This window comes from Mesoplodon densirostris, chromosome 4 (genome assembly GCF_025265405.1).
Source record: "Mesoplodon densirostris isolate mMesDen1 chromosome 4, mMesDen1 primary haplotype, whole genome shotgun sequence".
NCBI lineage: Eukaryota > Metazoa > Chordata > Mammalia > Artiodactyla > Ziphiidae > Mesoplodon > Mesoplodon densirostris.
This window is the reverse complement of record NC_082664.1, coordinates 153835299-153847948: the sequence shown is the minus strand read 5'-3', so window position 1 is coordinate 153847948 and position 12650 is coordinate 153835299. Positions and strand designations below refer to the sequence as shown.

The 12650-nt window shown below is 42.5% G+C and overlaps 1 protein-coding gene across 10 annotated transcripts in view; it reads left to right on the top strand.

The window, feature by feature from the left end:
* The window catches only part of TJP1 (tight junction protein 1), a 119934-nt gene extending 107938 nt beyond the window's left edge, over positions 1-11996 (top strand). For 4 of the 10 annotated variants that reach the window (XM_060097517.1, XM_060097511.1, XM_060097516.1 and 1 more), the window contains 5 exons: positions 997-1172; positions 4205-4685; positions 6390-6607; positions 7733-7876; positions 10497-11996. In XM_060097517.1, coding sequence (XP_059953500.1) covers positions 997-1172; positions 4205-4685; positions 6390-6607; positions 7733-7876; positions 10497-10591 — 1114 coding nt within the window. In that variant the 3' untranslated portion in view covers positions 10592-11996. Of the gene's footprint in view, positions 1-996; positions 1173-2683; positions 2816-4204; positions 4686-6389; positions 6608-7732; positions 7877-10496 lie in introns of those variants that run through there. The other 6 variants (XM_060097519.1, XM_060097515.1, XM_060097514.1 and 3 more) reach the window with 3 other exon arrangements.
* Positions 11997-12650: the final 654 nt, after the last annotated feature.

Here is a 12650-nt window from a genome sequence, read left to right as displayed (position 1 = left end):
GGTGTTAACGTCGTCTTCAGTGCTTAGTCCAAACACCCAAAATGAGATAATGGCGCAGCTTTAAAGCTGATCATGACTAGACTCTGCAACAGTAGTCTTCTGTGGAAGTACATTCCAAGTGTCTGTGTGACTGCGTGTGCACGTAAAGCTGGTGCAGCTTGGCTCTGCAGAGCTCAGAGGGCAGTGTTGCAACTATGGGTCCTGTTTAAAAGATTTCTTTTGTGTGAATTTTACGTGTTCTATATTAACAATTGGCAATCTGAAAAAATAAGCATGTGTTCACAATTTGATTTAAATGAGCCTTAAAAATCAAACAGTATTTGTTACTGTAGCAATTGCTAAACAAAAAATGGATCTGGTAAATCCAGGGCAAATTTTGAAGTAAAAAAACTGTCCAGAACACAGCAGTACCCTTTCATTTACAAGCTGTTTTTGGCTGCTTTGGGGCAGAGTTTGAATAGCTGTGACAGAGGCCGTATGGCCAAGAAGCTGATAGCATTTCTTATCAGCCCTTGGCTAAGGGCTTGCCAGCCCCTGGCCCGTGACATCACCTTCTGTGGTGCCTAGCCTGTGCCAGAAGCTGGCGCTTCATGCCTTCTTAGGCACTACACCAGAAGGGAATCTAATGAGGATTTGGGCCAATAAATATTTTTCAGAATATTTGGAAGACATCATTAAACCTACCAGCCATTACTATTTTTTGTAGACTACAGTGTTGAATAGTACAAATATACCCCGAATTTCATCTGCCTTTTGGTTGCCATCTTTTGGATGTTTTACTAATATTCTTAAAATACCTGTGCTGTCTTTACATCTCTTGTGCTGATGACTGGTTGAACTCGTTTGTGTATTTTGGTAGAGTACCCATACTCATAAGGGTAAATTGTGAAATTCTCAATTAAAAAAAAAAAACTCAGGGATACTTAGAAGAATGGGAACTTGCTTTGTAAATGTGGATCCATCTGCAGGCGTTGGCATTTCCTCATTTTTCCACAGGGGGAAGTCTGCTGAGGCTGAAGCTGTGGACAGGCCGTTTGGGGAGAAGCGCTATGACCCACTGCAGGCCACACCACCCCCTCCGCCGCCGCCTGCCCAGTACAGCCAGGCCGCCCAGCCTGGCCCTAGCACCACCCTCAGCCTCCACTCACACACCAAGGGGACACTCGGCGAAGGTAGGTGGCTCAGGAGTTGGCAGGACCACTGTAATAGACTCACACTTAGAAGATAAAAAGTACGTGCTCGAAACCTCTGGGCTGAGAACAGCGAAAAATAAGGGGTTTTGTTAAAAGAATTTCTTCCTTTTTATGATAATGACAGTTATATCGGACAAGCCTTTTAGCTAAATAGATTTTAATCTGCCTCCTTAACATAGCTTAATTGCTGAAAGTTGTTTTTGTTTACCAGTACACCCAAAACTAAATGTTTGAATGGTGGTTTGTAAAAATGATGGTGATGTCCGTCTTCTCACGTGGATATAGGGCGGCCATAGGGCGGCTGTAGAATTTCACATAATACGTGTCCCTGAGCACCTCGTCTTTGCATTTGTGTTCTGTGGCGGAGGCTCATCGAGATAGATCCCATCAGCTCCAGAGCGCTCACCTCAGGGTGGCGTCCCTGCGTGTGAACCCACGTCTTCTCCTTCACATCTCTGAGCAGTAACTGTCTCTTCCCGGGCCACTGGCCCAGCTCCTCTCACCCCTGTCCTGCTTCCTTCATCTTCCTCTCCCCTTCCCCATAATCCTTCCCTTTGCCTTCCAGCAAGTGCCACTGCCTCATGCCACCTTCCCAGCTCCACGGCCGTTAGACGTCCTGGAAGGGACTGTTGTCTCCACCCTCCCAACATCTCTCTTCTCATTTGGTGCTTTCAAAGGATACACCACAGTTCACCCATCTCCTGGTGATGTTTTGCCACTAGAAACAGTGCTCCTCTGTATTTATGTAGGAGTCCAATCCCAGGGGTATAATTTGATATTACTTTATGTTAGGATTTTCTTTACACACTATCATGTCTGCAGATAAAGTTTAAATTTTTACTCTCCAAACCTTATGCCATTTTTGCACTGGCTGAGACACCATAGTAAAATGTTGAGTTGAAGTGATGGTGGCAGACATCTTTTGTTAGTTCCCCATTGTGGGGAGAAAGGATTGAATGTTTCACCGTTACAATGTTAGCTGTAGGGTTTTTTGTAGGTGCCTTTTATTATGTTTAGAATGTTCCCTTCTAGTCCTAGTTTGCTGAAAGCATTTTGTCAACTGTTTTCTTCTTGTATGTACATTGTCCCTCAGTATCTGCAGGGGGCTGATTCCAGGACCCCCCCACCACCACCACTTCACCCCCATCCCACCATGCACACTGAAATCTGCGGATACACAAGTCCCCTGTGTAACTGGTGTAGTACAGTCGACCCTCTGTGTCCATGGACTGGGCATCTGCAGATACAGGGGGCCAAACATACTAAGATGATCCTAAGATTTGTCTCCTTCATTCTGTTTCTGTAATAAGTTATCTTAGTATGTTCACAAGGAGCTTTGGTTTATAATTTCCTTATAATGTCCTTGTCTGGTTTTGGTATCAGAGTTGTGCTAGTTTCATGAAAGAGAGCTGGGATGTGTTCCCTCTTTCTCTCATTTCTGGAAGAGTTTGTATAGCACTGATATGATTTTTTCCTTAATTATTTCATAGAATTCAGTTGGTGCTATGTTGCACTGCCACCAGCGGTACAGAGGGTCCCTGACTTATGACGGTTTGACTTTACGTGGTGCAGAAGCGATAAACATTCACTAGAAACTACTTCGAATTTCGATCTTTTCTCAGGTTAGCAATAAGCAATACAATCTCTCGTGAAGCTGGGCAGCTGCTGTGAGAAGAGCCCCCAGTCATACGCTGCATCACGGGGGTGAATAACTGACACACTCTGAACTGTCCTGGACCCAGAGAGCCAGTCTGTTTTTTACTTACAGGACAGTATTCAATAGATCACATGAGATATTTAACACTTTATTATAATATTTCGTGTTAGATGATCTTGCCCCAACTGTAGGCTAGTGAGAGTATTCTGAGCACGTTCAGGGAGGCTGGGCTGAGCTACGATGTTCTGGTAGGTCCTGTGTATTAAGCACATTTTTGACTTTGAACCTCCCCTGGGAAGTCGAGGAAGATCTGTACATGGAAATTTCTGGTATTCCACATCTTTGCCAGTGCTTGGCATTACCAAACTTGTAAGTTTTGCCAATTTAATGGATGTGAAATGATGTTTTTTGTTTTTGTTTTGCATTTTCTTTATTAATAGTGATGTTGAGTATCTTATTGTATGATTACTGGTTAGTCTAGTCTTCACTTGTGTTTTTGCTTGTTCAGGTCTTTGCCTATTTTCCTATTGGTTGATTCTTTCTTATGGATGTATAGGTATTCTTCATAGGTTTTGGATCCTAATTTTTTTTTAAATCAGTTATACATGTACATAGCTTCTGCCAATCTGTGACTTTTCTTTTTTAACTTTAATTATGGTGAGTTTTGTAGTACTGATTTTTTTTTAATTTAACATGGCCAGTTTTGTCATTCTGTTTCTAATTTATTGTGGACACTGGAGCGGGGTCACTCTGATGCCAGTCTCTGGAGGCCAGGACTCCCAGCCACATGACCCTGACTCCAGGCAGCAGGTACATGAACACTGTCCCAGGTGTCCCTGCTACCTCCTGGCCCCTCAGCATCACACACGGCCACCAGGGGTCAAGATTGTCCTCAGACTGCTGACCCAGACCCAGTCATTGACTCTGACACCAGGACAGGTTAAGATGAGGGGGACATCAGATGACTGTTAGAACTTGTGTCAGGAAGGGCGTTTTGGTTTTTGTTTTCTGTATGGATGAAAAGTTGTTTCAAGATTTATTCCTAAAAACTTAGTTTAACATGGTCACCACGGTCTCCCACAGATTACCACTTGTTGATACTTTCATGAATGAATTACTTATCTGGATAGATTTTATTCTTGACCCATTATAACATCTTTTCCATCTCACAAACCATTACAGTCCGTTAGAGATGGGTTTGTAATTCTTTTTTTGTTCAAGCCACCGAATGTACTTCATTGTTTTTCTTTTTGAAGTATAGTTGACTTATAGTATTAGTTTTGATGTACAACATAGTAATTCAGTATCTGTTTTCAGGAAGTTTTTGAAGTACTTATATGTGTGTGTTTTTCAGGTAATTCCATGTCATTGGATTTTCAGAGCTCTTTAGTGTCCAAACCAGACCCACCTCCATCTCAGAATAAGCCAGCAGCTTACAGACCAGCCAACCGAGAAGATGCTGCCCAGTCTGCTTTCTATCCCCAGAAAAGTTTCCCAGATAAAGCCCCAGCTAACGGGGCCGAACAGACTCAGAAAATGATCACTCCAGCATACAATCGATTCACACCAAAACCATATACAAGTTCTGCGCGGCCATTTGAACGCAAGTTTGAAAGTCCTAAATTCAGTCACAATCTCCTGACGAGTGAAACTGCACATAAACCTGACTTGTCTTCCAAAGCCCCCACTTCTCCGAAAACTCTGGTGAAAGCACACGGTTCCACGCAGCCTCCGGAGTTTGACAGTGGAGTTGAGACGTTCTCTGTCCACGCAGATAATAAGCCTAAATATCAAGTAAACAGTATCAGCACAGGGCCTAAAGCTGTGCCTGTGAGGTAAGATTTTTGCCTTTTTCTTGGCCTGGTGATGTCTCTCACATGAGTTGGGTGTAGTTTTGGGAACCTTACTGATGATTTCAACTCAAACTTTAAGCTGAATGGTGTTGTCCAAAATGTTGGAATGACTGATTAAAGGTTCTGCAGGAGGCATTAACGCTGGTGCTCATTATCTCCATTGTGTAAGAACCTAGGCTGAGAGGCACTGTATTTCAGGGTCACACAGCCGTGCTCAGGGAGCCTAGACCCAGCCACTGGTCTGACTTCTGACGTCAGAGCCAGACTCCTAACCAGCCCTGGCTTCCCATGACCTCTGACCTCCAGCTGGGGAGGCACGTTTGGAGAATATCCCCAAAATAATAGAGTATCTGTATTCTTCATCCACTGTTTATTCAGCAGTGAGTTTGAAAAGAAGTAAAGATGTAATAACCTCAAAATGGTTGTTTAAAAAAGAGCTTTCTTAATAGTTTTGGTCAGATGGCTGAGCAAATGAGATGAAGCCAGCCTGCCTGGAGCCGCGCTCCCTACACCCCTTCCCTCATCTGCACAGTGACCGACCAGACCCGTGCTGGCTACGCAGAAACCTCCCTAAGCCACTGACGCAGAAAGTACTCGCGGGCCACCTGCAGGCTGCCTCCCGAGCGGAAGGACAGGACAGCCAGGGGATGTGGAGGAGCAGGCCCCCTCACAGGGGCCCTGCGGTGCCCATGCCCACCGCTCTGGCCACGGAGGAGTGAAGCCGCAGCTCCCTGCACTTACTTTCATTTTCTTGGCCCATCTTTCTGCTCACCTTTAGTCCTGGCTCAAAACTTTGCTTCAGGAAGTCCTGAGAACCTGCACTTTTGAAGGAGAATTGGTACCACATCCCCTCTGCCTCGGGCGTCTTTGTGTGAACCGCGTGAATGGACCAACTCCTCTTCATGAGCGATTGCCCACACCAGAGTCTTTATTACCTCACGGAATTGGGCGTCTGTGCTTAGGGAGTGGGGAGGGAAGGCCATAGTATGCACACCAGAAATCCTCAGGAGAGAGCGAGCCTAATTAGTGTATTTTATCAGGTCTAAGATGCCATCAGTTGTGAGATGCACCACTGTCTTACGTATCACTAAGAAGGAAAAAACATGCTACCAATTAAACCATGATGTGCCATCAGTTTTAAAACACCAATTTCATGGATGTAAAATATTGGGTGAGCAGTGATCAGGCTTTGCATGTTCTGATTGCAAAAATCAGTAATGAAGGTAACTTGACTAGTTACCTTTAAAAATGACATTGAGGGCTTCCCTGGTGGCATAGTGGCTGAGAGTCCGCCTGCCGATGCAGGAGACACGGGTTCGTGCCCCGGTCTGGGAAGATCCCACATGCCGCGGAGCGGCTGGGCCCGTGAGCCATGGCCGCTGAGCCTGTGCATCCGGAGCCTGTGCTCCGTAACGGGAGAGGCCACAACAGTGAGAGGCCCGCACACCGCAAAAATAATAATAATAATAAATAAATAAATAATAAAAATGACATTGACTTCTTGAGGAAGAATATGCATAGTTATCCCTGTGAGTAAAGTCTCTCAGTCACTGAAAACTTATTAAAGTAAGTAACTGCTTGATTATATGCAGAGATAAAAATAGAATGAAACCACGGACCAGACTAGCAGTGAAAGCTCCTGTATGTCACTAGGAATGTACTCATTAGCCATTTCTGAACTCTCAGTCCCTCAGCTGTAGAAGAGGATGAAGATGAGGATGGTCACACCGTGGTGGCCACTGCCCGCGGCGTATTTAACAGCAACGGCGGGGTGCTGAGCTCCATAGAGACCGGCGTTAGTATAATTATCCCACAAGGAGCCATACCTGAGGGGGTCGAGCAGGAAATCTATTTCAAGGTCTGCCGAGACAACAGCATCCTCCCGCCTTTGGATAAGGAGAAAGGTGAGTGTGTGATTTCCTGCTTCGTTTCAGTAACTCCAGTTGCCCCGTGCGCTCTTCAAAGCTTATTGTGCTCAGTAGACAGGATACCCTAGACCTCTATTCTCCCCCCACCCTGGCTGCCCTCAAGTTCCTTCTACTAGGGAGGGCCTCTCAAATGAGCACTGTGGAGAGGGGAGCCTGTGCTACCTTCACTGTGACGGTGGCAGTAGGGGACGGGTCATTGGGCACTCCTGGACCTGCCAGCCAGTCTTAGCCAACCTCACCAGATTTGTCTTTGAGTCGTTCCTGCCTTGCAGCTCTAGAGATGGATTAGGTAACACCCACTCCAAAGGCCTTGCTCTGTGCCGCCACCTGCTGGTGGAATGTCAGGCTCTCGGGTTAGGTCTTCCTCACTGCGCAGACCTAGCACAAGTGAACACGCCGCAGAGGAGGAAGCATCCCCATCGGCTGTTGCGGTGTGTGTTTCTGAGCTGCTTCAGGAATCTAGGAATGCTCTTATTTTTCACAGTCTTCCAGATCTGTCAGGGTGATATGATAATGAACCATGCTGCAACTTCTTTTAGAATATTTTAGCAGTGCTTTGCTTCCTTAAATACATTATTTTAGCTCATTTTCATACATTTTGCCAGAATACTAACATGTTGGCCCTCCTGTGTGAATCTCTTAAACCAAGTCTGTAGCAAATACAACATTAAAAACACAAGATAAAAGTAACATTTGTAAAATGTTTGAGTATGTCTTATACCATAAGAATACTGTGATTGAATGAAGTAGCCACCAGCAACGTTGTGGCTATTTAGCACTTGAATTGTGGCTATTTTAATTGAAATGGGCTAGAAGTGTAAAATACACACCAGTTTCAAAGATTCAGTATATTGCTCACATGTTGAAATAATGTTTTGGATATATTGGGTTATATAAAATATTAAAATTCAACTGTTCCTTTTTAATGTGGCTACTGGAAAATATTAAGTTACATCTGTGGCGCCTGTTACATTTTTCTTGGTCAGTGCTACTACAGAAAACTAACCTCTTTGGCTTCAAAGCATATGGTTAGAAGGAGGGTGAGGAGAACTGTGGGTCTAGAAGGAAGCCAGCTGTCTAACCTCTCTCCCCCCGCCCCAGGTGAGACCCTGCTGAGCCCCTTAGTGATGTGCGGGCCCCATGGCCTCAAGTTCCTGAAGCCCGTGGAGCTGCGCTTACCACACTGTGCGTCCATGACTCCTGACGGTTGGTCTTTTGCTCTAAAATCATCCGACTCCTCGTCGGGTATGCTGTCTTCACTCTGTCCTTTGGGGGCTTTGGGTACTGTCGTTGATTGACCCCTGGGCTGACGGAGCTACCCATGCAGTCTGTGCACAGATCCTCCCTCTGTTCCTGTGGCCTTGTAGGCATCACCAGTGTTTTGGAGTTTATTTGTGGTGCATATATTGTAAATGAAAACTGAAAGGTAGAGAAGCTTCTGCCTTGTAAACGTTGATGATTTGGCCAAAGGTTGACTGTTCTTGGTGTTCAACAAAATTATTCTGTCAAAATTTTTAAGATGAGGTGGGAGAATTGATATTGTCCTACATATATATGCATTTTCGTCTTTATACTAAAATGATTTGATTCCTTTATGTAATAATATTTTTGGTTACTATTTCTCAGTCTACAAAGTATATACTTTGTAGGTGTATGTGTGTAGGTGCACACACACTAGAGAAACTTGAAAGATAAAAGACCTTACACTGTGATCATACTTGGCCATGGTTTTTCCATGTAAAATTCAAAATAACTTCTGTAATACACTTTTAAAATGGCTTTTTGCTGTCGAGATTATAATTTCAAAGCTTCCATTGCATTTTCACATTTCTCACTTCCTTGGGTGACTAAGTCAGTTAGACTAAAGCCAAGAACTTTCTATATTTATGGCATAGAACACTTTAATTGAACCTGATGTAGAAAAAAAAGAATTTAAATTTCTTCTGAATTTTTGATACATCAGATGAGCATTATACAGTGTTAGTTTGGTACAGTATGAAATAGAGTTTTACAGTGTAAAGAACATATTTTAATATTACCCAGCATAAAATATTACATATATATTCACAGGTACCCCATTTTCTGGGAAAAGTTCTTCAGGAACTCCACTGAGAAACATTTTATTAGCCTAGTTTGAACTAATGAATTAACATTAATAAAACTGCATTTAAAACATATTCCGAAAGTCAGGTTTTAGTGTGGACTGTGATCGTCCTCTAACCCAAAATAGGTTGAGAGTCCTTAAAGTAACTATCTGTCGTTACTTGTTTTAGAAGGGATTTTTTCCATATATGAAAAAAATCAGTATGCTTCATATAATTTGTTTTGTGCCACAGAACATGTTATTTTGTTAGATTGAAACAACTTACTTTTTCCTGTGTTAAATTTGAGTATGTACACCTAGAAGAGAAATGTAATTTTATGTAAATTCTGTGTGGCTTCGGAATGCTTTTGCTACTATAAATTTCTGTTTTATAAAGTCAAGGGTAGATTTTGATAGCTACTGACTTAATTCCAAGAAGCATTTATTAGTATATTGGAAAGAATTTTGAACCTAAAGATAAAGTTTTTCCCAAGAGTTGTCATAACTATCTCATTGCCTAAACAATTTATCTGCAGTATTGCATAAGCCCACGTGTATCTGTGAAGTTAAACCCCTCTGTTTTAAACTGCTGAGCCCACCATGACTCAGACGTCGCTTAGGTAATGGACAGCTTACAGTCTGCAGGGTTTCTCAGCCTTGGCCCTGTGGGGTGTTTAGTAGCCTCCCTGGCCTCCACCCGCTAGATGCCAGTTGTGACAAGCAAAATTGCCTCCAGACATTGTCCCCTAGGGGGCAGAACTGCTCCTGGTGGAGAACTGTTGCTTTACAGGCAGCAGCTTTGACCGTCACTTACCATGGACACAAGAGATGTACGGCTGTCCCAGCCTTCTTTACGTTGAGTCCACTGCCAGGGCTCCTTAGCTGTAGCTGCAAATCTCAAATCACCTGGTTAAAAGCTGGTTAAAAACTCCAAAGCCCAGGCCCTGCTTCAGTCTTACTCAGTTCAGTGACTTTTGGAAGCATCATGAATGTGTTATACATCATAATGTGTTATATATCAGGGCTAAGAATCTCTGGCCCAGTCTCAATGAATTTTTTTTTTTTTTTTTGTAAAGGGGAGGAGGCTCCTTAAACCGAAATTCTGCAGAATGTTCAGGGTTTCATTTGGTCTGTCAAGTGTGAGAAAGGTGTTACCATACTCAGCTCAAATGGGGTAATCGTAATTATTGTCTAGTCCAAACTTATGAAAGTGAAAGAAGGGTACTCTTTTTTTTTTTTTTTTTTTTTTTGCGATATGCGGGCCTCTCACTGTTGTGGCCTCTCCCATTGTGGAGCACAGGCTCTGGACGCACAGGCTCAGCGGCCATGGCTCACGGGCCTAGCCGCTCCGTGGCATGTGGGATCTTCCCGGACCGGGGCACGAACCCGTGTCCCCTGCATCGGCAGGCAGACTCTCAACCACTGCGCCACCAGGGAAGCCCAAGAAGGGTACTCTTAATAAGTGTTTGGACTCAGGCAAACTGGAACTGTCCCAGGCACATGATCACCCTAACTTTTATTCATTTTTTAAAGGGCTCGAACTTGAAAACATCATAAAAAATAAAAGAGAAATCTGCAACAGCTTTTGGATCATTAGATTCCAGTGGGTCTCCAATGAAGTATATATATAGCACTAAGAGTTTTGGTACAAGTGCAGTATGCTGAAGAAGAGGAAAATTGTATCTAAATATATATATGTTAGTGTTTGTCCCATGATTGCAAAGCATTACAGATAGCAGTTTAACCAACCAGAAATGACATGAACTTTTTTTTCTCTCGTAGGCGATCCTAAAACCTGGCAAAACAAGTGTCTTCCTGGAGATCCAAATTATCTTGTTGGAGCAAACTGTGTTTCTGTCCTGATTGACCACTTTTAATTCTTAAAATATAGGAACTTGGTTAAATAATGTGAAACTGGGTTAAACTTACTAAATCTAAATGGAACCACTCCATCAAGTATTATACCTTTCCTAGAATTGATACTGCAGTGTGTTAGTATCACACACTTTGTTTGAACTGGAGAGGCTGAGTGAACATCCCCTGAATCGTTCTTGAGAAACATGCTGCCTGCTGCATGTTGGGGGTTGGTGTTGGCTACGGGCTCCAAGAAGTGATGCTTTGTAATGAGTTTTGTACTTTTGTATGGTCACTGCTTAACTTCACATATTGATTTCCGTTAAAATACCAGCCAGTAAATGGGGTGCATTTGAGTTCTGTTCTTTCTAAAGTACACTGTTTCAGACTTTATTATGGCCCTGGCCTGGCATACACATTTTTATTATGCATGAGGTAATCACACGTTTTTAAAAAGCACCTCAAATGTATAACCAGTGTAGTGGATTTAACAGAAATGTACAGCAAGGGGAATTTATAGCTTTTTTTTTTTTTTTTTTTTTTGCCGGGGCGGGGCAAGTGAAGACAATTACTTACTGTATATGAAAACTCATTTTTCTTAGGGAAGGACACCAAAGCATGTGAGACTGGTTCTGTGGCCTCTTTGGATCTGTAAGTTAACCATATCACCATAGACATACTAACCAGCAGGAATGCCTTACCCTCGTGTTTTTAATTCTTAGATCATTCTGTGTATTACTAAGTTTTTATGGCTTTTGTGCACATCTAGATACTGTATCATGAAAAGATTGAGTGAATTGTGGATTTGGTGGTTTCAGAAATGTGTAATCACCCAGAAGAAAATAATGGTGTGGTTTGGGGTGGGGTTTTTTTTGTTTTGTTTGTTTGGCAAGGGGCAGTGGTTGTTTTCTCTCTCCTTTGTTTTTTTTTTTTGGCTATGCATTTAAAAACTTTTGATGTTTTAAGGATGCTTGTACATAAGGCGTGCATTCCACTTTGTTCTTGGTTTGTAAATTAACTTTTATAAACTTTACCTTTTTTATACATAAACAAAACCAAGTTTCTTAAGGCTACCTTTGTATTCTCTCCTGTACCTCTTGAGCCTTGAACTTTGACCTCTGCAGCAATAAAGCAGCATTTCTATGACACACACAAGGTCAGTTTTTTAAGAAAAAGAATGCACAGAGTTGTTACATTTTTAAATGCTGCATTCAGAAGATACAGTTACTCAGAATTCTCTAGTTTGAATAAATTCTTGCGAAGTATCCCTATTGTAATTTGTGATATGATGCTGTGCCCTAAAGTGTATTTTTTTACTAATAGACAATTTATTACGGCACATCAGCACAATTTCTGTTTAGATAATACACCACTACATTCTGTTAATCAATCAATAGGTGTGACTGAATTTCTTTTGCAGTTATTAAAAAAAAATCTCAAATTTCTAAATCTGCAGAATAAAACTTTTTAAAATAAAGTGCTGGTTTGGTCTGTTTGCCCACTATTTCTAGTATTGTTTAACTTCATAATCCTAGTTTAAAATCCTGCACACTGATCCTCATCACCCAGTTGCCTGCTGCCACATTGGTCCTGGTGGGGGTGGGGGATTTGGAGTGAGCCCCTGTTGCCAGTGCATCCTGGCAGAAGACAGAGCAGGAGAAGGGGGGGCAGGTGGAGTCTTCCCACTGTGCCTGTAAGTGTATGTGGATGTATGTGTTTATTTGTGTTCCTTAGGGCCAACCTGTATATGGTTTTGTCTCCTCCCTTACAGTTTTTAGAAAAACATAACATGGGCCGATTGTGGGGATTTAATCTGCAATTCGTGCAGATGCTACCAGAAAATTACCAGAGCTAATCAATGAATTTAGTAAAGTTGCAGGATACAAAATTAACAAACAGAAATCTATTGCGTTCCTATACACTAACGATGAAAGATCAGAAAGAGAAATTAAGGAAACAATCCCATTTACCACTGCAACAAAAAGAATAAAATATCTAGGAATAAACATACCTAAGGAGGCAAAAGACCTGTATGCTCGCAGCAAAGTATAAGATACTGATGAAATCAAAGATGACACAAAC